This window comes from Corvus brachyrhynchos, unplaced genomic scaffold, assembly GCF_000691975.1.
Source record: "Corvus brachyrhynchos isolate BGI_N302 unplaced genomic scaffold, ASM69197v1 scaffold18, whole genome shotgun sequence".
Lineage (NCBI taxonomy): Eukaryota > Metazoa > Chordata > Aves > Passeriformes > Corvidae > Corvus > Corvus brachyrhynchos.
In genome coordinates, this window is record NW_008246064.1 from 3,203,921 (window position 1) to 3,229,000 (window position 25,080).

At 43.0% G+C, this 25,080-nt stretch overlaps 1 protein-coding gene across 10 annotated transcripts in view; it reads left to right on the top strand.

Annotated features, from left to right (window-relative positions):
* The window catches only part of CTDSPL (CTD small phosphatase like), an 80,480-nt gene extending 64,376 nt beyond the window's left edge, over window positions 1-16,104 (top strand). For 9 of the 10 annotated variants that reach the window (XM_008643115.2, XM_008643116.2, XM_008643117.2 and 6 more), the window contains 4 exons: window positions 660-716; window positions 7,871-7,963; window positions 9,576-9,761; window positions 11,610-16,104. In XM_008643115.2, coding sequence (XP_008641337.1) covers window positions 660-716; window positions 7,871-7,963; window positions 9,576-9,761; window positions 11,610-11,735 — 462 coding nt within the window. In that variant the 3' untranslated portion in view covers window positions 11,736-16,104. Of the gene's footprint in view, window positions 1-659; window positions 717-7,870; window positions 7,964-8,100; window positions 8,127-9,575; window positions 9,762-11,609 lie in introns of all 10 variants that reach the window. The other variant, XR_001866016.1, reaches the window with a different exon arrangement.
* The last annotated feature ends 8,976 nt before the right edge of the window (window positions 16,105-25,080 follow it).

The window sequence follows — 25,080 nt, forward strand, 5'->3', positions numbered from 1 at the left end:
TCCTGCTTTCCAAAGCAATTCTACTTGACCAACAGTTTTTCACAGTAAGTCTTGAGAATTGAGTTGTGTTTGACAGGTTGGAGAAATGGATTCAAGGGCTTGGGCAGAGTGTGCCTGCTCTTCCCTTTGGAATTCAAATGAAATTTTGCATGATTAGGTTGATTGGTATTGGCATCTTTAGAATCCTTTAGCTGTACAACCTAAGTCTTGTTGCAGTGCTGATTCAAGTACAACCAGTAGGTATTACTTTTACCACTGTCTTTATTTTTAATTAATCACTAATGGATGATCCTGAGCAGAATATGTGGAGTACACAGCTGATTTCCTTGGTGGTCATGTATCCACAAAGAATGGATGGGAAAGAATTTATCCAAAGAGGTGTTTTCCTGATGAACACACTCAGTGGTAGTGGGGGTTATTCAAGCAGTATCATGTTGTATGAAGCTTAAAAATAGGAGAGAAGAGGGAAATGCAGTGTCTGGAATTACAACTGTGAGCTTCTGACTTGTGTAAGAGCGCACACAGAGTGGATCTGTGTAGTCAGTAATGATTATTAACTTGTTCCTCAGAAGTAGGTACTCTTCCCTTTTATGCCCCTGAAATTTTCCCTCTAATGATCTTATTTTTAATGCTGATTATTTCCTTGTCATTCTTTCTAGCCAATTAGCAATGCTGATTTCATCGTTCCTGTTGAAATTGATGGAACCATACATCAGGTAAGTGCTGGTTTTTCCTTCAGCATTGTGTCCTGGGTGTCCCAGAACGTTCCCTTCCTCCATTTGCTGCTTTATATCCAATAATTTCTCCTTTTGCAAAGCATGGAGGCTGTGTGTTGTGGACTGCAGGCAGGCATCCCTGTGTGATCAGGTGGAATATCTCTTTCAGGACTTCAATACTTGACTCTTTGTCAATTTTAAAATGTTTTCAAACAGGAAATGACGTAAGGATGGGGTTTCAAACATTGCTGGGCCCAGAAAAAAGCTGCTTGAACACTGCATTTCTCATTCTTTCCAAGACAAACAGGACATGAGTTGGCTCCAATGTATGTTGGTAGCTCACATGCCAAAGCTCATTTATGTTTTATAAAAGCATAAAGGAAAAATAGACAGTTCTTCAATTTTTGTGCTAGTCTGTGTTTAATTTCTGTCCCTTTTATTCCTGTAAGTAATTCAAGTTCCTCTTGAATTGATAGGCGTTTTTCTATACTTGAGCATATTTGAAAGGTCGGGACAAAATCATGAGGAGATGAATTTTTATGTCTTTAAGAACTTCACTTAAGGCTCTAAGAAATGGTTTTGAGTAAAGGCAAAATGCCTATAATTTGAAAATCAGTCCCTTCCATGTATCTTAGCTTGGTGTCTTTAATCAGTAGACATTTCTGAAGGGTTGAATAAATAAATTACAGTGCTGTAACTTCCCCTCTTCAGGCAGGCATTGAAGTTCTTGCTGGAGATGAGTTAAACAGGTTAATGTGAAGCTGAGCCTTTCTGATACATGAACCTTGCAAATTGTGTGAAACATCTTCTGTTGGGTGTTGGATGTTACAGTTACTGAGGAGCAAATCTCCCCTAGATGTGATTTAACAGAGATTTTAAATACTTTACATTTTGAAACGTTATTTATGGATTATTTTTATGGATTATTTTTACTTGGACAAGGAGGTTTGTATTTTAATCTTGTGCTAATTGGTGGATCATAAAGTTAGTTCATAATTTTGTCTGATTTCCTATGATAGAAGCTATCCATGTATTTGTCACTCTTCAAATGATTCCTGAATATCAGTCAGTGGACTGAAATGTGCTTTAAAGTAATAGTTGTTTTGACAGTTTTTACCATGTGCCTGTTTTATGTAGAAAAATTCAATATCTAGGGTACTTCCACCTGTAATGTTCACCAGAGCTGATGCTTAAAACATTTAAGTGATGTTTTGCGAGATTTGTGATTTTCAGTACTGATTTGATGTGGGCTTCAGTTGTGTTTGGTGCTGTAGAACAGACAAATTCTCTCTCCTAAAACTTTGCAGAATGCTTCTGAAAGTGAGTTTTTGAATGGCTGAAGAGTTGTGATCACTTAGCTTGTCAAGATGACATATTTACATTTTGAAACAAATCCCAGTAAAAGGCTATTTGGGCTTTACAGTCAAACATTTCAAAAGCCTGTTGCTTTTCCATTCCTTGGTGCAAACTCAGATTCTTCACCAAAAATGATGCAGCTTGGCACTTGGAGATGATTCCTTGTGGGGGAAAAGAGAAAACAGCAACAAAAAAAACCCTCCAAACAAGCAAAAACCTCATGACTGAGTCCAAAGGGAGCAGATTTGTGCATCTCCTTCTCCCCTGACAGAGGTGGGCAAGTGAAATTGGTCTCTGTGCTTTGCTGGAGACTCCTTGCATAATTTTCAAGGAAATTGCTTCACTCTTTGTATTTCAAGCTCTTAACCTCTAGAATAGGTAAATACCTCAGTCACATTTGGAAGGTAAAAATGAAGGTTAGTTGTAAGGAATCTGGGATTCTTGAAATAAAGGTAATTTGTGTGGCACACAGAACAGGCAAAGCCTGTGTGTGTAATGTCTCTGTAATATTGCTGACATTCAGGAATCTTTTTTTTTTTCATTTATTTTACACAGTGAAAAAGGGCAAAAATGGATGTTCTGGCTGAGTCTGATGTGCATTAACACAGGCTGGAGAGCTTTGACAACCTGTTCCCACTTCAAACCTGTAATTCTGTAGTCACTTAGAGCATAATGAACTGATATGAGCAATTTCTGTCATTTATCAGGATTTGTCATCTGTATAATGCGAGTCCATTTTCTTAAGCAGTTTATGTACTCCAAGATTAATCACTGACATTGAGAAATATTTCCACCTGTGCAGAATATCCCAGGAGATGGGAAATGTTGTGGAACCATTCTGTCCATAGTGCATATCCCTGCTTCACCAGTGAGCCTGGTACCTTGTCTGGCAGGAGATTGACAGATTTTTATTGTCCTTGAACTCTGCCTTAGGCAGAACCCCAGTGGAAACAAACTGACCAACACCATTTCAGAGGTGCCCATTCATAGGGAAACTTGAAATTGTATGAGATTGTTCAGATCTCACATCCCAGAAAGTACAAGTTGTGGCAAATTGAATTGCTGTACTCCTGAAGTACAGTTTTGAGATTGACTTATCTAACATGTTTTTGTCATGGTAAATGTGATGTTGGGTTTTTTTGCTGTTCAACAGAGGTCTTAAAAAAATAATGTATTTCGTTTGGGGAATTTGTTTTCCCTTATATAATTTATAATCCAAAGGTCAGAGAGACTCTTGGGTATTTTTTTATAGGGAGGACAATTCATCATCTTAAAGGGTGCTTGGGTAAATGAGCTTACCTAGATTAAAAACCAGCTTTTCTTAACATCCCTTTTCCCTCTCCCATCTTTCTTTCTCCAGCCTAAATTACCTTATCTTTCGAAAGGATTTGTCATTTTATTTTAGGAAGGAAATAAATCAAGTGTGGAGGAACCTCCCTTCCTTTCTGCTGTGGGTCTTGGGATGCTTGCAGAGGCTGTGCCCATCCCAGGGCAGCTGAAGTTCCAGGGAAGAATCCCATGCTTTGTGCTGGGTGTGATGGCCCAGATACAAAAGGAGGGTTCTGGTGCACGCTGACCCTTCTGGCCACTTCTCTTATTCCCCTCTGGTTCTCTGGGTGAAAGGAGATCAGAGCTGGTCTCCTGCTCCACCAAAGAAAGTACAAGGGAGAAGCTCTGGGAAATCCAGTGGAATGTGGTGGAACTGAGAGGAAGCTCAGTGAGGGTGAAAGTGGTGGCTGGAGGGAGATGTTCAACCTGTTGGGTACCTTGATTTAACTTCTGCAGGAACACATCCTCTCCCTTGGACCCTGCTTCCCACTGACCATGTGCAGAGTGAGCACAGCCCCCAGACCAGAAGCTGTGCATCAAATACAGCTTTAATCCCCAACAAGTGAAGGTTTTTAGGGAATGCTTGTCCTTAATCTTTCATCCAAATTAAATTCCAGTGGCTTTGTGCCTTGCTCTTGATGTCCAAGAGTAAAAAGGGCAGCCAGCAAGAGTTTGATTTGGTGTTATTTTGAATTTAATTTTTAAATATAATTTGTTTATTGAGGAAAAACTAACTTTTAAGTGTTTGGGGTGAGGGGGGAGTTAATTCAATTAATTGCTTATTTTTAATTGTTGAAAGCTGAAGGAACATTTGGCATGTATGCTTTGAACATAATATGCAATTTTTTTTTTAATGGGGGTAAAATGCTGTTCAAATAATAAACTTCCTTCCTATAAAGCTCAGAATCCATGGATTTTCTTGCAGAAGGCTGTGGCCTGGTTCAAGTAATCCAGGATAGGCTGTGTCCATTCTAACTGGCCTATTCTTGGTTACTTGCACTGGGACACGACCACAACTGTGTGAACCAGGACCATGAGGCTCCAGGACATGTGGGATTTTCTGCTCACTGCTCAGAAGAGGCACCCACCCCACAAAAGAGGAGATTACAGGAGTTGGACTTGTCATGGCAGATTTTTTTTGGTCATTACTTGCAGATTTCCTCATTGTCAAGCTGATTTTGAAAGGCCATTCTTTGTGTCCTGTTAAATTGATGGAAAATGAGCTGGGTTTGTCTTTGGGTTTCACAAATACTGAGTCTCTGTAGGCTGAGGCTGCTTTGAGATATAGAAAATTCATGTGCAAGTACGAAATGCTCGAAAACAATTAAAGATAATTGCTTGTGTTCTGCCATTAGCAGCTGTAAGAATCCTGTGGAAACATGCCTAGTGCCTGATTTGTGCTTAAAATGTTGAGAAGGGTTCACTTTAAATAATAATAATAAAAAAAGACTATATTCCTCCAAATTCTTGCTGTGATAAGGAAAAAATTAGTGAGCGTACAATAATAAAAAAAAATTGATTTTTTTTTTTTTTTAATGCCCTGAAGACAGTGTATGAATCTCAGAAAAATGCCAGGAGCCAGTTAGTCTAGAGATTTCAACTGAAGACATCAGGCAGTGGAAGAAAAAGCCAAGCCACAAATAACCATGCAGCATTGAGATTCAAGTCCAGCCACTAACAAAGTAAAGGGGAAAAAATTCCAAATGAGAAGGAAGAGGAGAAAAGAGCTGTACTGTCAGCTGAAGAAAGCTTTTATGCGAAGTAAACCAAAGAGATTTTGTAGCCCAGGATGCCAGTACATTTTGGAGTTGCTTCCAGGGTCTGAGTAGGACTTCCCAAAGAAAACTTCAAGGAGAATAACTATCCAGAGTATTAAGATATGTTGTTCTGCCAAAAAAAAAAAAAAAAAAAAAAAAAATCAGTGTTGTTAAAAAAAAAGGCAAAGGAATTGGGGCTTTTTACAGAGGGAAACAATTAAGGGAAAAATTTGGTGAGACTTCATCTTAAGAAATGACATTTATTATTAATTAGGCATTTAACATGAGAAGCAAATCTGTTGGCCAGATCCCAGCAGGGAAGGATTTAAGGCAAAGCAGCAAGAGAAACTCAAGTAGAGGAGGCTGTGACTGCTCTGTGGTGGCTCAGGAGCCCTAAAACTGCAGAAGGGATACCATCCAACTAAAAGTGCTGTGTATTCACAGCTAATCCTCAATTAGGTGCAGAATTAGGAGACCTAAAAGCAGCCAAAAGAGCCATTTATTGCAAAGACTGGCAAATGCAGCCCAAGCTGTGGCTCAGAGCTCTGGGGCTGCAGCTCTGGGGTTAATTTACTGTGTGCTCCTGATGGAGGAGGTGGGTTATGTTGCAAGCAGCAAAGTTCAGATCCTTGGCAGGGAGTTTGTAATTACATTCCAAGTGGAAATACTTCACTGACACGGGCAGAGATAGGGATGGAGAGCAAAGAGGAGACTTCTGCTGCTGTGGCTGGAAGCACTGGGCTTTAAAAGGGAAATTAATATTAAATTCCAGCACTTACTCTCCAAGAACGTTGTTAAGACTCTGGGGTGCCCCTTTTGTGCCCTCAAAAATCAGTGTAGGAATAAAACCTAAGGGTGAAGAATCAAGAACTTAATTGTTAACTTGGATCCTGCTGTCTTTCACATCTGGGAAGTTGGATACTCTCTGGATACCCAACTGGAGAGGGACTGCAGCTGTCTCTCTGTCTTTAAAAAAATTCAAAGATAGAATTTGGAGAGGAAACACTACAGCCCAACATTGTGTAGAAAGAATTAAATGAAAAATTAATTGCATTGTTACAGGAGAGGAAATTACTTGGTTTGTGCCTGGTGAAATACAGGAAACATTGCTGTAATTATCTGGAAAGAGAGTGGTGTTGAAGCACATCTGTTAACTGTCTTTAATCCATAAAATGTCACAATTTTTTGATGGGTTAGGTGCTGCTGTGGTTGTTTAAAAAAAAGAAATCTGCGTTATAAATTGTTATCTGTATCAAAGTTTGAATGTAATGCTTATGAGGCCAGAAATCGTCTAGATAAATTTCACAGAAATAACTTAAAAGAGATAAAGACTTCATGGTATGATCTGTATGCTGCATAAAGGGGAAAATTAACATTTCTGCTTTAGTCATTAAGGTACAGCTCCATCATATGTGTTTTAAAAAAATTTTTGCTTTCCAATTTAGGTTTTCAATTTCAATTACACAGCTTCTTTTTTTCTTCTTTTGCTGAAAGCTTTAATTGTTACACTTGAGTTCAAGCTGCTGTTTCCATATTTCTCTCCTTCAGGCTTTTTCTCTGTTTACCTTGATTTTTTTTTTTTTTTTTACTTCTTATTAATATGAATCTAGTAAAATACGTACCATTAATCTAGTTCAACATATCAAAGAATGAAATTCCTGAAATAGCATCAGTCTTGAAGTTTCTCCTGAATTCAGCTCTGTGCCAGAGTTCTCCACTTGAAATTTCCAGTATTAGGGATTATTTGCCAAACAAAAGAAGATAAAATGCTGCCAATGTTTTCTCTCAAACTTTTAATCTAACTGCAAACAAGACAGATAAATACTTTTCAAGCAGACTCCCCTCTTCAGCTTCCCAGTCTATCGTGAGCTGCTTCCAAGCTTTCTGAGCAGTAGTTTCCTTGTTTTGGTATCTTCTGTGAACACAAAATCGTGTTGTGTGTGCTCTGAAAAGAGGAGCAAGGAGGTTTTAATATCTGCTAATCAGGTTGTTGCTAGTAGGCTGCCAAGCCAGGGCAGAAAGGCAGCAGAGCAGTGCTGAAGACAGGATGCTGAAGAGGAGAGAGATCCTGGGAATTTGCCATCTTTTGGCAAAGTCCTCTTCCGAAGATGCTGTGGACTTTGTCAGCAAGTTGCAGAAGCAGCATTTTTAGGCATTCTGCATGGTGCTGTGAAGATTTTTGGTGAGAAAAGCTCTCTGCAGAGCTGGAGGGCTTGATCACTCTCCATAGAGAGTTATGCTGAGCACCTGGGGTTTCAGAAATGAAAGAATCAGCCACAGAACAAAAACAGGTTCCTATTGTGCGATTCCTGCCGTCACAGAGGCTTCATCAGATTTATTCCTTCTGTGGAGCTCTTGAGCACTGAAGGCACCAGCACCAGAATGGGTTTGGTGGGGAGAGCCACATCCTCACTTCCTGAGAAGCCTTCCTGTCTGCCTTTGCCTTTAGTGAGATTTTTCAAGGAGCACCACTCCAGATGATGCTCGGTGTTTGCAGTTGCATAATCAGCAGGGTCTTGGCAGCCCATGCATGCCAATCTCTCATTATTGGGTCTCTACTTTTATCTTGTGTACTTTCTTTTTGCCCCAGCATTTCATTTGAACTGCTTCCCTGTTAACTTTGCTTCAAGTGCTGGAATTGCTGGAGTGGTTTGGGTTTTTTTTTTACCTTTTCTTGAGCACCATCTGACCTAAATGCCATTATCATTCCAGGTTTATGTATTGAAACGACCACACGTAGACGAATTTCTTCAGAGGATGGGAGAGCTCTTTGAATGTGTACTCTTCACAGCCAGTCTAGCCAAGGTTTGTTCCTCCCTTCATCTCTTTAACCCTTTTCGTGCTGGTCAGTGGACTTTTGGTTGGGTTTTCTATGGATAATTATTTCCACAGTTGGTACTATCTTAATTTTTCCCCTTCTTTTCTGCTTCTTTGTCTGACAGTGTGTACTTTGTCTGCTAGTGTGTGGGTAAGTGTTTCCATGGTAACACCATCACATATGGGCTTGTCTCATAATGTAGCCTCCATGCATTGCTCATGATGCCACTATGAAAGGCTCACAAGTTACCATGGTTATAGTGAGAAATTAGAACAAATAGCGTGCGAGTGAAGCAGCACATTAAAGCTGGGCATGAAATAAAACACCAAATCAAACCCCGTCTACGCCATCAACCAGTGACTCAGAAACTCACTGGAAATTGGGAGCCACGGTTCTTGTTCTGTCAAGGTGCAATTGCAATCTGGAGTTAGAAAATGAGGCCTTTTTGCAAAGCTTGAAACGTCACCAGGAATATTTTGTGCCCTCTGGTCCTGCAGTAGCAGTAGTGGCTCGTAGGTAGTTTCGGTGGTAGATGTTACAGTAGTAGACTGACCTGGAATTCTTCACTTCCTTCAGTGTATTGTATTTGTGGTGTCTTGTTTGTGAGATGGTGTTAGTTATTTCTAAATAGTGCTCTAGCAGGGCAAGCTTTTGCTCCAGCCTAGTGTAGAGATGGTGGAAGGGGATAGGACCCTGATCTTCTATAAAGCCTTTTTCCCTGCTTTCTCTTTACCACATAACTGCTCGGTCATGTTGAAAAAATCCTGAATACTGCCCAATTTCATACTGAAGTTAGGTGCCTTATTTCATAACCAAAAGATGATTGTCTTCAACATCAGTTTTTTTTCTTGGTTTAAAATACAGGAAAATGGTAACTCCTGTTGTGCAGCAATAAGGTATAACTACCATCTTCAAGTATGTGGTTATTCATGTTCGAGTTTATTTGGATACTTTTTCTCGGTCAGTTTATATAAATTGTTGGATTCTAAGCTGGGCCTCACTAAAAGTATCATCTTATGTATAAAATGGGAATTTCCTTGGTATTGTTCATGGGTATTTTTCCTAACAACATCTTTTATCACCCAATTATGCAATTTGGTAATCTTAAGAGTCTTGCTTGACCCAGTTGCTCCGAGGGCATCATTTGGCAGAGCCACATCAGGCTCAGATGTGTTCACTGCAGTTTATCTTCAGAGGCACATGGAAACAAATCAGCTGGGGAAATGCTTCATATTGATTTTGTATTAGCATTGGCTGGTTTTATGGTAATGGTAGGTGAGATCTCTGGATCCATCAACCTCTAGAAAACTCTCAGGGTAACTCTAAGTTGGCCCTGACAATAAAACCTGATCAATAAATCACAGAAAACATTTAGTGTGCGAGTTAGCCTTCTCTAGAAAGATAATTGTCCTACCTTTGCTTTATCTCTTTATTAATCACTTCAGGTTTGCAGGCAAGTGAGTTAATTAACAAGGAGCAGGGAAGAAAATGGAGAAAAAGGGCATTTTATCTGAAATTATTTCGTGTCCTTTCTTTGGCTCTGTGAATTAGCCTTATGTGCACGTTGCTAACTTGCTGCTTCTGACTTCTATTTTTAAGTATGCAGACCCAGTAGCCGACTTACTGGATCGCTGGGGTGTGTTCAGGGCAAGGCTCTTTAGAGAATCCTGTGTTTTCCACCGAGGAAATTACGTGAAGGATCTGAGTCGACTGGGCCGTGAGCTGAGTAAAGTTATTATAGTAGATAATTCTCCTGCATCTTACATCTTCCATCCTGAAAATGCAGTAAGTATTCAAAGTAACTCGAGTGTAACTTCATCTCTCTGGCCCTTGCCCAGATTCTGTGATTCAGAAAATAGACTTTGCAGAGCACTGGCTGGTGTCAGATTCTGTGTTTTCTTAGGCTGCAGGTAGGTTCTGGGGCTCACTGCCAAATGGTGAAGGGTGTGGGTAGACTGATCTTGACAGCGTGTCACAGCCATGACTGCTCATGTGCTCTGAGCTTTAGCTGTTGGCTTGAGGTCCAGCACTTTGGAGAAATACCAAGTGGTGTGGAACCTGAAAAACCAACCTAGCTCTAAGAATCAAAGCTGCCCTGCAGCAGGGATTTTGTTCTTTGGAGTGGTGGTTACAGAAAGAATGGTTTGGCTTCAATTTCTTTAGGTACTCCCATCTTTTTTCATTGTGTGAATAATATTTTATTAGGCAAGATAATTAATGCTTTACTGGTTGCTACTGAGATCTGCATTTGTGGGTAAGGAAAAGGAAAAAAAAAATGCAGACCCTGTTGTGTTGTTGTGCTCCTCCCTCAGTTATTTTTGTCTTAACTCCATAATTAGAACTGTTAGTCAATTAGTTCATCAAGGTTTAGGAATAAGGGTAAAGGGCAGGCTGCAGTTCTGTAGGGGAGAATAATGAGGGCAGCGTGCATTTTCAGTGTGTTTGTATCAGCTCCAGAAGCTCTGATGGAGAGGTCTGGGGTGCTCCATCCCTGGCTGCTGCCAGTACAGCTGCTCACATCTGCTTTAGCTGCCAGGGCAGAAGCTGGAACTCCTCAGATCTACTGACTTTTAGACAACCAGGCTGTGCACTGTTTTCTTCAATGTTTTTAGGCTGTCTTCCTTGTGGACTGTTAAAAATCAGTGTAGGAAATCTTTTATTAAGAGCACTGCTTTGCATGGTCTCCAGAATCACTTTTTTTTTGTAACATGAGCTATTTATCTTCCAGCAGTCAGCTTTCACATTCAGATCCTAATATTGTGATGCCCTAAGTGATGTGGTGAAAACATTTTTCTGGTTGGTGCCACACGTGGTTTAAAGCTGCCATTTGTAATAACCAGGACCTGTAGCTCTAATTTATGTTCATGGTTAAAATTAAAAACCTGATCCAAGATCATCACTTGGTATCTTGGAAATCAGTGCCAAGGAAATAATGAGCTGTAGAAGTTTGGGAGATGAAATTAAGGGCCTTGTCAGAGTGGTTTAATCATGTATAGAAAAATGCTGCTGGCTGAGTGATACTCGAGTCTCTGCAGAAACCAAAGCTTGTAACAAGATCCAAGATAGTCTTGGAAAGACCTCAGTGTACTCCCATAATGAAGATAACACAGAACACCTTCCCCAAATCCAGCCCACATATTTAAGAAGGGTTATTACATGTGTTTTTTTCTGAACCCACTCTCTAGATGTAACATTTTAACCTGAGCACTGCTCTGCCCTTGCTGGTAAACATTTCCTCCAAACCCCATGCCAGAAGGGGTTGTTGCTTCCTGCCTGTGCCTGGTGACTCACTCTGATAATTCTTAGAGGGAAAAAAAAAAAAGATTTGCATGTAAATAAAGTGTCAGTGCAGCTTCATAAGCTGTGTCTTCCTTCCAGTCTGTTCTGGATACCAGGGAGGCAGAGCAAGGAGAGCTGCCCAGTGTGGGGTCATGTGGGTCACCTCAACATGCAGCTGGAGGTCAGCTGTCCTGGTTGGGCTTGGGGTTGAACCTGCTGCTCCACCTGAATGGTAATGAGTAGCTAATTGCCTTGATGATGATGATGGTGATTACAGAACACCTACACAGACAAAAGTCATGTGTCTTTTACATCATGAAACCCTCTCAGTGTTTGTTGGTTGCTTTGTTTCAGGTGCCTGTGCAGTCCTGGTTTGATGACATGACAGACACAGAGCTGCTAGATCTTATTCCTTTCTTTGAAGGACTAAGCAAAGAGGAAGAAGTTTACAGTATGCTTCATAAACTCTGCAACAGGTAGCCCTTAACTCTGACTGACTCCTGCTCCTAGATTGCAGTTGCTAGAGGCTGTCTCCATCTCTTTCAGCTCTTTCAAATGTAAGCTTTGGGGAGGTCACCCCTGTCAGAAGTGCTACTCTTGATCTTCCTGTTACATTGGACACGAAGGACAATCATGAGTGATGCTATTAAGCCTTCAGAAGCCTGACTCCTAAGGTCATGTGTTCAGACTACTTTTTTAAAGGAAAAAAAAAAAAAAAAAAGAAGCTATTTTCAATGGGACTCTTTTAATTAATTTCATAAATGGACATCTTTTACTGGATCAGCTTTTCTTAAAACATGCCAAAAAAAGAAGCTTGTATTTCAGCAGTTGAATTTCTCTCCCTTTCTTCCCCTCCCACTATGCAGACAATTTTACCCCCCTGCTTAGAGCAGTTGACCTGACTCTGAATTTTTTCTTACAGAATGAAGTGCCTTTTTGAATGTTATTTTAAGATAAAAATTCATTTTTGTATAAGACGTATTTCCAGACATCTTTTAGTCTTGTATTGTCTAAATGCTTTAAAAGGAAAAAGGAAAAAAATTTTATAGAGCACTGTAATATATAACAAAGGAAAAAGTTGAAACCAAGATGCTGGGTTCCTGTCTCCACAATGACATTAAGTTGTATCACACTTTGTCATGCTCAGAAGGTTCAGGCGTTTGTGGGAGGGGTGAATTGGGGTCATTAACGTGGTTGTTTCACTGATGAGGATTTTGGGCACAGTTTTAAAACATATCTGCAGTTGTTTGAGTATTTAGGGAGTGATGGAGTTGAGAAAATGAGGTGGCTGAGAGACCTAAAGCACCTTTAATTCCAGACAGATGAAGTTCTGCTGTCTCTGCTTGCGCACAACTGCCATGCCTCTTCTTTTTTGGAAAACCATTATCTTGGGAGAACGGCGAGGAGATCTATTTATTAGTTTAAGATTCTTTTCTCAAAACAACCCCATCTGGGTAAGCTGGATCTGTATTGAGCTGTTTGGAGTACTTTTTTCTTTTAATTGCTGCTACTGTATACTCACCAAATGGAGTTGACCATCGGCTGTTATACTGTTTTTGCCACTGTGCCTGTGCTATGAGACATTTTCTGTAAGCTGCAAACTTGGGCAATAAATAAAATGCAGGCTTCATAACCCACCCCCATGGATTAATCCATTGGTATCTGATATACCAGAGAACCCAGTTAAAGGTGACCTGTAAAGGAGATTTTTTTTTTTTTTCAATTAAGGTGAAGCCTTCTCTTTTCTTTGATATATGAAAATGCAGAAAGTATTTTGCCCACACCTTTGATTTGTATTTTTTTTTCCCCAAGGTGTAAGGTGCAGATTAGGAGCTGTATCAAGTCTTGCTGGAAGGGCAGAAGTTACTAGCCTAGACTAAAATCAGTCCTCTGGCTTTGGAGTTGACTTAGAGTCATCTCTGAATCTGAGAGCCTGCTTAACATCTGCAGTGGCATTCACCCTTTTGGATGAATAATTTTTAAACATTTCATGCCTTTGAAGAACAAGGCACACCTTTTTTCAACCCCCCGTTTCCAGTGTCACCTTCCAATTACTGTCCACAGCAGAAATCTGCCAAACATAAAAGGTGCAGCTGCGTTTGGCTGTCATCAGAGAAGACTAAATGGACTATTTGGTGCTTCTAATTAGCCTTGTGCTAAATTCTGAATTGTAATCCCCCTTTGCCTTTTCTCTTTTTCTCAAAAAGTCCTGATGACTTGGGAAAAAAACCAAATTCCTTTGCGATGGACTTGGCTTGTGACCCTTGTCTCAAAAACATTGGTGAAGCAGCTTAACAAATCCACCAGAGAAGGGCAGGCCAGTCTACACAGGCAGCGAGTGGGTTGTCGTGGGTGCAGTATCAGACTGAGCCCCCTGCAGTGCAGCTGTGCTCCAGCTGTGCTCCAGTTGTGGCTGGGCCCAGGGGTGCTGGAGGCAGTCCCGTCACACCCGTGAGTCTGTACGGCATCACCCTTTTGTTTCTTAACCAGCTGGCATCACCTTAGTACTGTATAAATCTGTGCCACAGCAAAAAGACAAACTGTCGAGTTCAGAATTTAAAAACTTCAAAAAAAAAAAAAAGCCTACTTTGTTTAAAAATATAAAGAGGAAAAAAACAAAAAAAAAAAGGACGTATGGATTCTGGTTAGTCCATTAATGTTTACTTTCAGTTTAAGATGGTTTAATTTTGTATTTGACTCCAGAGTAATGAAACTGTAAGCTGCCAAAAAAAAAAAAATAAGAGTTGTTCTGTGAGCAGTATTTACAACTGTGCCTGTGGCTCCTGGGCCCCAGGTGCAGTTTGCAGGGAAGTATTCAGGTTGTAGTTAGTCGTGCAGGTATGAGAGGAATGGCTGAAGAAATTCAAAGACTTTTTCTCGTTAGCATTAGACCAAACAATCAGACAATGAATAATCCACGAGACAGGGCCGTGTGACAGTTGTGACCTGTTGGATGTGAGACAAACCATGTCACCCGTTTGCATCTCTGGAAGCAGCGATTTCATGAACCAGTTGCCTTAAGTCTGTGAATGAATGTTGATTCTATTATTAAAGTGTCTTGTATTGTTTTCAAATCCACATAGAATGGGCAACTGAACTTCTGCACCAGCCTCTGGAGGAACGGTTCTCATGATGTTCTGTACAACCACGCTTGTACTGTATTATTTTGGCTCTTAAAATCCCCAAATTAAAAAGAAAAAAAAATTACTGTAACTTAGTACAGCATTAAAATGACACTTGGGGACAATACAAAGACAAAAAACTTACCACAGCTTTGATCTCTGCTAGTTTTAAGAGTTTTTTCTGTAAGTTCTGATCAATTCTATTTTTTTTAACCCACCCAACTCACACGGAAATAAAACTCAGAGTGCTCTGCAATCAGGTTTGGACTCCCCCTGGGTATTCAGATTTGGCCAAAGGGGTCAAACTGTCACAGTTGTTTATTTTGACACTACCATCATACTTGAAATTTCAAGTGTTGAGTTTGCGTGGATATACATACGCTGTGTATTTAGAGTTTCTAGATTCTAACAAAGCAATAGAGTTCTGTCCATAAAGTCAGAGAACGAGTGGAATGTTTGTAAAATTTGCAATACGGGTATTTGATTGTATTTTAAATACAAGATTTAAAAAAAAAATTCAAATAGGAAAAAAAAAAAACAAACCTTGTTTCCTAAATCTCTTGCATATTTTGAAGTGCAGTTAGTGCATGCAGGTCACCAGGGCTGTTACAAACCCTGGGTTTCAGTTCTATTTCTGGCTATTACAGAAATATTAAAAAGTCTTTTCCCAGTTGGTCATTCTAAAGAGAAGCTGCCTGGCCTGGAGTTCTGTTGTCCTTTTTATGTTGGGTTAAAAAACGTTTTTTTGCCTGTATAGGTATTTTTAAATTAAGCTGTAAGGCAGAATGCCTTAGACCCTTGAAATCCAACTGAAGTGTTAACAGTGAAATTGCCATTTGTAACCTTAGGGCTGTGCGCTGAATCCTTGTTCACCACCAGGAAGCGTGGCAGGCTTGGGATGGGGAGATGGTAGCAAATGTACAATATTGCTGTGTTCATTTAGGTAGCTTTGGAAGAATAATTTGTCTCTTTGTTTCGCCCTTTTGATCTTTATTAAAACAGCAGAAGTTTTACGTGGAAGAAACTCAACACCTGGAGACGTTTTGGTTGTCAAGTGTACACAATCACTTTTCTTACAGCATGATTTTGATTAGACTGGTTGGGGACAATAAAGTATCTAAATGACACTGGTGTGTGCTGATGTTGCAGCTTTTGAAATTTCAGTGTAAAAAAAAAAAAAAAAAAAAAAACAAGAAAAAGAATCTGTAGCTCTGTGACTTCCGAAGGCGTAACCCTCTGTTGGACAGATTGTTTTCAACCTAATAAACCACAGTTCCGCGCAGCCCTATTTGTAAAACAAAGACAAGTTTGTGCCTCTGATTCCAAGGTGCTGTGATGTTTTTTGCCTTTTTGGGGCGAGGAGGGGCAGGTGAGACTGGCGTGGGGCAATCGCTTCAAAATCTCTGGGCTAACTATGCAAAACCAGCTGTCAGTTTTCTGTTTCACATGATGTTGTAAAATCCCAGCTGACTCTCTCTTATTTCTTGTTAAAGATCTATTGGGAACTCCTTAACAGAGGAGTAAGCAATGGAAATGTTTCTTTCTTTCTTTTTTTCCTTTTTTTTTTTTCCTTATGATGGAGCTGTTTACACTTTGATGCAATGAACAATCCAGCAATACTTGAGAAACACTACAGATACCATGAGTGTTTGCAGGAGAGAGAAGTGTTGTCAATCAGGTATTGAATGGTTTCTTTACTGTCACAAATAAAAAATTTTAACAATATAGTTACTTGTGCATGTAATACTTCTCTGGGAAAAAGCATTTCTGCACTTCTCCTTCAGTAATAGGCACTGCCCTAATTCAGCAGGGACTTCACTCCTGCTAATGCACATCCATGTTAGAGGATAAAATCACTCATCTCTGTCCCACCCTCCTCCCCCTCTCCTCGTTCTCAGTCATGTGTAGGACTCCTCCGTGGCTGCCCTGGCACCTGCTTGTGCAAACAGAGCTGATGAACTACTGATGAACTCTGCTAAATAAATCGGTGGCGACTCTTGCAGATGTTCCAGCTATTTAGATCTCTTGGATGAGATCATACAATAATTTGTTCAAGTCTCAAAGCTGTGTGACTTCTTTTGAAGGGCTTACTTCAGCTACTTGAATAGCTGTTCTTAACATCACTGCCATATCCACATGAATATCTGAATAAAACACTTTATTTGGTTGGAAAAATCTATTTTGGGACTTTTTATCGGACACAGTAAGACTTAGAGCCTTCCTTTCTAGGAAGAGGCACGTATTATTGATGCTTTATGAGCAGAAAACCTCAGGCCTGTTGGAATAAGCAGCTGGCTCAAGATAGCACATTAGATGCAATTAAAAATATTTTTTAGTTAGTTCTATGATCATTTGGAATGCCCTGGACTGCCTTTACTTTGTACTGGTGGGTCAGGTTCTTGATTTTTTAGATTTTTTTTTTTTAGGTTTGGTTTGGTTTTGGTTTCGTTTTTAATTTTACCAATCTCCTTAACTGCTGCTTAGGATAAAGATTCCTTTCTTTCTTTCTTTTTTCACTTGGCAAAAAAAGTGTTTCAAAATTCATAAAACAGCTCATTTATAGTGGTGAGAAAGATCCTGTTGTTCTGTCCCGACAGAAACCGAGTGTCTGCAGGACTGAATACACAATAGTCTATACACCTATAGGCTTTTCAGTGGTTTTTTCCCCCCCTTTCTGTTGTCTTTTGACTCAAAAGGAAAGCCAGCTGCTCTGAAATTGCCTGCAGGATGGGATAAGGCTGTTCCAGGTGGGATGCAGCCTCCAGCAGTTTTCCTGGCAAGCGACCTTCACCACCCAGACTCCCCAGCAGCCCAGCCACGCTGGCAGGAGCCCAGGCGAAGTTCTGCTGGACTCCTCTGGTTCTGCTGGAGGAGAAATGATCTGTGGGTAACCCATTGGTTTGGACAGATTGGCAGACTCAGCCTTGGAAAGCTCCCAGGAGTTTTGTTGGGAAGGAGCTGTGCTGGGAACGGGGTGTCCGTGGTTGAAGGGGCATTTCCGAGGCACGGCACACACAGGGATCAGTGGTGTGTCTGTAGGGTGGGTTGCTTAGGGTAGGTAAGTGCCTCTGCAGTGCACCCCAATATCAAAAGGTGAGGTTTGGTCGTGGCTAAAATTAGATCAAACTGAGTTTGGGAGGTGGTGGCTGTGTCCGTGTCCCCTCGTGGTGCCTCCCACTGCTCTCCCCGAACCGGTGTTGCTCAGTTTGGCACCCACCTTTTTTGACTTAATGACGTGGACACCCCTGATGGGATGGACATGGCAGGAGAATGGACCCAGGAGCACAGCACAGCTGGCACTGTCAGCCTCATCAGCTCAGGGTGAACTCCAGCAAGGACAAGGCTGCTGCTGCTCAAAGGCAAACACGGGAGTCACCGCTCAGCCAGAGATGTGTCACCCCCTGGGAGAACCTCTGTCCCTCCAGATAATGAGGGGTGATCCTTTTGTCCCTACAAACGTGATGTCACCACCTCTGAATTCCCAGTCTTTCAAATAAATGTTGCACTCGAAAGCTTGAGAGGTTGTTGGGGGAGTTGCTGGCTTGACAATGGGTTGTTTTCTTTGATTTTAATGAGCTTTTGTGATGAAAACCAAATTTCTTTACAGTGTAACCTTGTAATTTTTTTTTTCTCATGCTTTGATTCAGTTTGACAATAAACTGTCTGTGTTATTTTTTTCATTCTCTTCATGTCTGATAATGCAAATAGTTTAGGCCTGTTCCCAGAAATCCCCCTTTCCCTGTCCACATTCCGTTCTCCGTTGGGGAAACAGTGGGAGGGGGAGGCAAAGACTTCACAGGATCAGGCCGGGAAGTTCTCATTCCATTCTTAACAACTCTTTGGAGGTGCTGGGCTTTAACAGAGATGAAAGCCCTGACTGCTGAGCACCAAGGCCTTCTCCTCTGGCAGCATATTTGGCAGAAATGTTCAGCTCCTTTATGGTTAACCTGCTGAGGTTTGGATAAATCCATCTGGCTGCTTTCCAAAGCCGCTGAAGCCTGTAAGATGGAGCTGGGAAAAGCCGGACTGTGGGAGGGGAGAAGGGGGCAGGGGGAAACGTGATGGTGGCTGGTGGGGTTTCTGTACAAGCCCCTTTCAGTCCCTGCATGCAGCAGCCCTCATACTGAAAGCAGTTGGGTGCCTCCTCACCTGCCTATCCCGGGTTTTTAGGGATAAACGGGGCTGAGAGGGGATCAGTGTCACTGCCTTTCTGCCAGGCTGCGGTGTCACCTCTGTGTAACTCGTGGCAGTGCCTGTTGTGAGTGGTGATGTTGAGCGGCTGACCTGGCACAGCTCTTGGGTCAGCCAGTCAGCAGCCAAACATTGATCCCCCGAGGGAAGGAGAAGCTGGGGGAGCCGCCTTTGCTGGGGCTGGATTGGCTCGAGGTGCCCGTGTGAAGGAGTCCCTCACCTGGCACATCTCGAGTTAGGTCTGCATGGAAGGATGAGCCTGCAGAAGGTGGTTGCAAGTAAAGCATTTGCTGGAAAACAACCCCACAGAAAGATGAAAGTCTGGCATTTTTATGTGTGTTTTTAATAGGAAAATCGTTTTATAAATACTTTTGGGATTTTTTTTTTTCTAATCTCTACCTAATCCCCTGGTTAATACCTGCTGTACCCTCAGAGATTGAGAGCCAGAGGTTTGTGCAAAATTTATCTGTGGGGTTTTTTGTGCACCTGAAATGGGCCATTTTTTTCATTTACAAGCAAATACATCTAGAAGAAGAGGGAAGATTTTTGTCAAGACCTCAACCCATTTAATCACAGAATTACAGAATAATTTTTGTTGGGAAAGTTAAGGGTCACAGAGCTCCAGTCCTGTGATGCAGAGCCAAGGGCAGGACCTGTCTGCCCTTGGCTCTGCATCACAGGACTGGAGCTCTGTGACCCTTAACTTTCCTTCTGATTTTCTCCTCTAAATAGTGACTGGAGCCTTGGTCTCACTGGAATCCTCTATAACACATCTGAGTAACTCAGAGCAGGTTCACATGAGTCGTCACCCACTGGTCTGATCCCTGATCTGCTCGATGGATCTTGGAATAACAACCAGAGGGTTCAGGCAAATACTTGGGATGACGATGCTTGGAAAACAGCTGGAGTGTTGCATCCCAAAAAGGAGGATGAGGGGGGAAGGTCTGGAGGACCTTCGTGGCTCTGGATTGTGGTGGTCCGAGCCGTGGCATGGTCTGGCAGTGGGAGCATTTGGCTTTGATGTATCTGTGATGGAAGTCTTGGGGAAAAAAGAGGGGTTTAAGGGCTTGGTCCATGCAGGGCCCGGTCACACCACGAGATGGTGCAGCCGGGCAGCGCTGCCGTTTAAAGGCGCCGTAGAGGAAATTTAGAAGCCATTATCTCAAATAAAAGCATCACCACCGCTTTGAATGTCTGAGTCCCCTGCCACGATTGTGCTCCACAGGCCCACGGATGACGCCTTCCATCAGGTATAAATTTCTCTTGGTATTTCACAAGCAATTTCTTCGTTTGCCCAATGAATGCTGAGTTTCCTTTGAGAAAGGAGCCGGTGGCTCCACACCTGAATGCAGGGTAAGTGTTCATGATCATTGTAGTCACTGATTATCTTTTCTTCCATGAAAATGCAGAAATATATGATCAGCACAGGAAAACTAGAGAGGGAAATCAGCATTTCTCAAATAGTTGAGTTCTAAATTATGTCCTTACACCTCCCCTAGAGTGCTAAATCTTTTTTTCCTCCAAAAGATTTGCTGCTCAACTTTTTCTTTCTTTTTTTTTTTTTTTTTTTTTTAAAGCAACATCATTTTAAATCGGGATTTGGCTGAAGTACATGGGGAGAACTATGGACAAATGTTCAATCTCCAGGAGGGGGAGGAAAAAAAAGAAGAAATAAAAGTGGTGCCAAGCTGGCAGGTGTGTGACAAGGCACATTCCCTGTGCCAGTTCCGCTCCCTGCCCGTGTCTAGCATGCAGGGGCAAGGGGACAGGGAGGGGTGGCCAGGCTGGACCAAAAGGGTTGGACCTTTCCAGGGAATGGACCCCACACCTGCAGGGCTGCCTCTCCCTGTTAGTGACTGCAGCATCTGCTTTCACATTCCCAACACCCTCGTGGGATTTTTGGGGAGAACAGGGGGTTTTCCACGCCATCAGCCCCCCCTGCAGCCCATCTCCTTGGCTTTCTGCTCTCCTGGCAGGCTCCTTCCCACCTGGAAGCGCCTGCCCTGTGAGGAAAGTCAGGAGGAGTTAGGTCCCTGCGGCCTGGAGATGAGAAGGCTCAGGGGGCCCCTCATCACAGCACCCCAGTGCTGAAAAGGGGCTGCAAAGAGGATGGAGGGTCTCTCCTCACACACAGCCATGGAGAAGACAACAGGCAATGGCTACAAGTTGCCCCAGAAGAGGTTTTATCTTGACACAAATTTTTACAGTGAGAATCATGGGAACAACTTCCCCAGGGTTGTTGTGGAGTCCCCATGGCTGGAGGACTTCAAGGTGTGAGAGGAAGGTGATGGAAAACCTCATCCATGCTCCCTTTCCGTGAGAGGCTGGATCAGATGATCTTTCAAGATCTCTTTCAGCCTGGGCTGTCCTTTGAGTCTGTGATTCCCGTGTGTCATCCTCCACCTCCTGGCTGGCTGCCCCAGGACTGGGGTGACCCTGGTGAAGCAGGAGTGCTCTGCAGCTGAGGAGGAGACATCCAATCTTGGACATTTCATTCTGGTCCCCCCTCTTTTGCCTCTCTTTTAATTCATGAGGGCAAGACTGCCTTTAAAGTTAAATCCCATCTGGGATCCCAGTTCCTGGCTTTTCTGGGAGACGGCTTTGCCCATCACAGGCAGCTCCAGCCACACGGGGCCCTGGGGTTGTTGGAGCTGAGGGGAAGCTGCTGCAAGTAACTCCTGCATCTCTGTTAGCAAACAAAGACATTCTCAGCTGCAAAAATAAGATTGTCTGCAAATCCATGTTCCCCATGGGATGCAGGATGAAGGTGTAACTTGATGACTGTAACCCAGCCAATATGGAAAATTTAAATTAAAAGGAGAGAAATTCCTTGACAGGCATCTCCCAACCTTTACAGTGCGCCAGGGAAAAGGTCAGGCTCCAGTTAATGATGTTAAATGTGGGTCTGATCTCTCCAAGATCCAGTTTCTCCTCGAGTTGTTTCAGTTCCTTGGATGCTGTTGGGGCACAGGCACTTCTCACCTTCACTCTGTGAAAAGGAAGGAAATTATCTACACCTCATTGTCCAAGGGGTAAAACCATTCCACAAATAATGTATTTGCTTATATATCCTGTAAAGGTTGTGACCTCATCTCACTTGATTTCACATCACTCTTGTTCTCCTGAAAATCTTTGGGAGCTGGGGGATAAATGTTTTTTATCTGCCTGCAATGAGTCAGCTACAGGCAGCGAAGGGAACCAGATTTTCTGGCTGCTTTAGGTTTTCTAAATTTCAACTTTACAGAAAAAATCCAGTTCTTCTTTTAACTTTTTCATAACCAGGTTGTCAGCTGTGACACTTTGTTGTGATGTTTTTTAAAATAATGAATTTGATGTGCTTGCTGACAGGCTGGATCTCACAGGCACTGGGTTTGTATGCTGTCACCCATTTTTAGGGATCTCACCACCAAAATAGGTATCAGCTCCATCCTGGAGACAGTCAGAAATGTTGAAGCAGAGCCACTAATTAGTCATAATGGTGGGTTCTTTTCCCTAATATCCTTTTGAGCTTTAGAGCAGGCACCTCCTGTGAACTCGTGTGTGATTATCAGTGAAGTGGAAACTGGATCATTAAGAACCTCTGCAAATAAAGAGAGTGGCAGCTCATCCTCCTGCAAGACAAGCACATCCTGGGCTGCATCACAAGAATTGGCACCAGCACGTCGAGGGAGGTGATTCCCTCTCTGCTCTGCCCTCATGAGACCCCTCCTGCAGTGCTGGGTGCAGCTCTGGGGCTTCCAGCACAACAAGGATGGGACGTGGAGCTGCTGGAGAGACTCCAGAGGAGGCCATGGAGACATACCAAGGGCTGGAGCCAGGCTGGGAGAACTGGGGGTGTTCACCTGGGCAAGAGAAGGCTCCAGGGAGATCTCAGAGCCCCTTCCATGGACCTAAAGGGGCTCCAGGAGAGCTGGAGAGGGACTTGGGACAAGGGATGGAGGGACAGGACACAGGGAATGGCTTCCCACTGAAAGAGAGAAGATTTGGATTAGATATTAGGAATAAATTCTTCCCTATGAGGGTGGGGAGGCCCTGGCACAGAGTGCCCACAGAAGCTGTGGCTGCTCCTGCATCCCTGGAAGTGTCCAAGGCCAGGCTGGATGGGGCTTGGAGCAGCCTGGGATAGGGAAAGGTGTCCCTGCCCATGGCAGGGGTGGCACTGGATGAGTTTTAATGTCCCTTCCAACCCAAACCATTCTGGGATTCTAAGAGATCCCACCTGCCATGGCCCTGCTGAGAATGACAGCAATTAGAGATGGGTGAAGGTACTCTGAGTTGCTTTTTTAAATGCCAATATTATATCAAAACAAACATAAAACATCGTCAATTCCTACAGACTTTCTTCTCCCCTCTCCTGCTCTATGGCAACTCTGGAACAATGAAAAAAAAGTCATTTTTTCAGCAGCATTTTCAAAGTTCAGAACAATTCTGTGATTATTATTTTATTTCCTTTTTTTTTTCCTTAAATGAGCAGCAACTACAGCTTTACTGCTTTTATCAGCTAACAGCCTTGAGGGTGTTACAGAAAAGCTGCACTGCTGTAATGAAAGAAACAGAGATGGGAAAACTAAGGCTGCTACAGTACCAGTGAGCTCTGTGTGGCCTCAGTTTTAGCTTGCAGGTAGCCTAAACCACTATTCAAGGAAGGGAAGGGGAGAGAGAGGCTGAATTCTAAATGGTCCCAGTCCAGGTCTGTAAATTGTGTGAAGGCACAGCCCTGTTTTCCTGAATGTCTGTTCACAGCTTGTCCTGATGCTTTATTTAAAATTGCACAGTGCAAGGTGGGAGGGGAGAACGACTGTGTCAGGCTGAGGTAGGAGGGAGGATGGGAAGCACAAGCTGTCAGGTACTGGAGCTGCCCTCAGATCTGCAGCCGAGGCAGCAGCTTCAAAGCACTTCATCAAACCTCAGCTGTCTTAGCTGGAAAACACACAGGAGTGGGGAAAATAACAGGTGCCTGTTTGCTGGGAAAAGCGGTGGTGGGAGAAGCCTCTCTCATCTCAGGTCAGCACAAGGTGGGAATGGTCAAAGAGTCATTCATAGAATCACAGAATGGTTTGGGCTGGAAGGGACCTTAAAGACCATCCAGTTCCAATGCCTTGCCATGGGCAGGGACACCTCCCACCAGGCAGGTTGAGGTCAGGTTTCCCTTGCTGTTACCTGCTCCAGGTGATGTCTGTCACCATCAGAGATTTTTTAAGGCAGCTTCGCTCATCCTTCAGCTCCCCCAGCCTGACCAGAAGTGCTGCTTACAGAAAATCTGGGGGAAAAAAAATGCTTTAGTCATGCGCAAAGCCCCCTGGAAAGAACTAAACCCTCCTGTCTCAAGCTCAGCTACTTAAGCTCAGTGGGCTTGGAGGAGCTTTCCAAGCATCATTTCTCAAAGCAGTTTCCCCAGGGAAAGCCCTTTCCTGCAAGGATTTGGTTGCTGCCTTGTGTGAAATGAACGGTGGTGCTGGAGGGAGAGGAAAGCAGGGCCCTGTGCTGAACACTGCTGCTGGAAGCTCTGTGCAAAATCACCTTGTTGTCAGTGGATCTGTGGATACAGCCACACCTGGCTGATGCTCCCCCAGCTGAACCTGGGAAGGGTGTCGGGTCTCTGAAGCCATGGAGGAACAATCTGCAGTTCAAACTCCATGAGGAGCAGAGGAGAGCTTTCCCTGGGGATGACTGAAAGCAGAGATGTGAGCAGGGAGATCTCCTTGAGTGACAAATCCATGCGGATCAAACATATGAATAGAGAGCAGGGAGATAAAAGGAGGTGATAATGAAGTGGGAGTCGGTCTCTTCGACCACGTAACAAGCCATAGGACAAGAGGAAATGTCCCCAGGTTGTGCCAGGGGAGTTTAATTTGGGTATTAGGGAATATTTCTTCACTGAAAGGATGATCAGGCATTGGAACAGGCTGCCCAGGGCAGTGGTGGGGTCAGCATCCCTGGAAGTGTTCAAAAAACACGTGGGTGTGGGGGCAGGGTTTAGTGGTGGGCTTGGCAGTGCTGGGTTAAAGGTTGGGCTCATGGATGTCAGAGGGGTTTTCCAAATTTAAAGATTGGAAGATCCTGTGCAATGAACGGCAAGGTCCGGATCACTTGTGCCATGCTTCAGAAGGAAAAACAACCACAAGTTTAAAAAAACCAAACCATTGGCAAAAAAATCCCCATCTCATTCGAGGAATATATTTTCAAAAAGGGAGTTACATAAAAACTGGGAAATAAGTGCTGCTGCTCTGCTGGATGCCAGAGAGGCTTGGATCAGAGCTGTGATCAGTGCCAGTGGGCCCTGGGGCAGAAATCAGAGATAAAGCGGGCTAGGAGTGCCACGGAACAGAGAGTGTGGAAAGCACAGTGGGAGGAAAACATCACACAGAGAGGCTCTTCTCTCCTCTGGTGTCCCTGCCCATGGCAGGGGGCTGGAACTAGACAATCTTCAAGGTCCCTTCCAACCCAAACCACTCCAGGATTCTAGAAGAGGGAGAAAGTTGTTACCAGGATAAATGCCTGGCTTTCAGCAG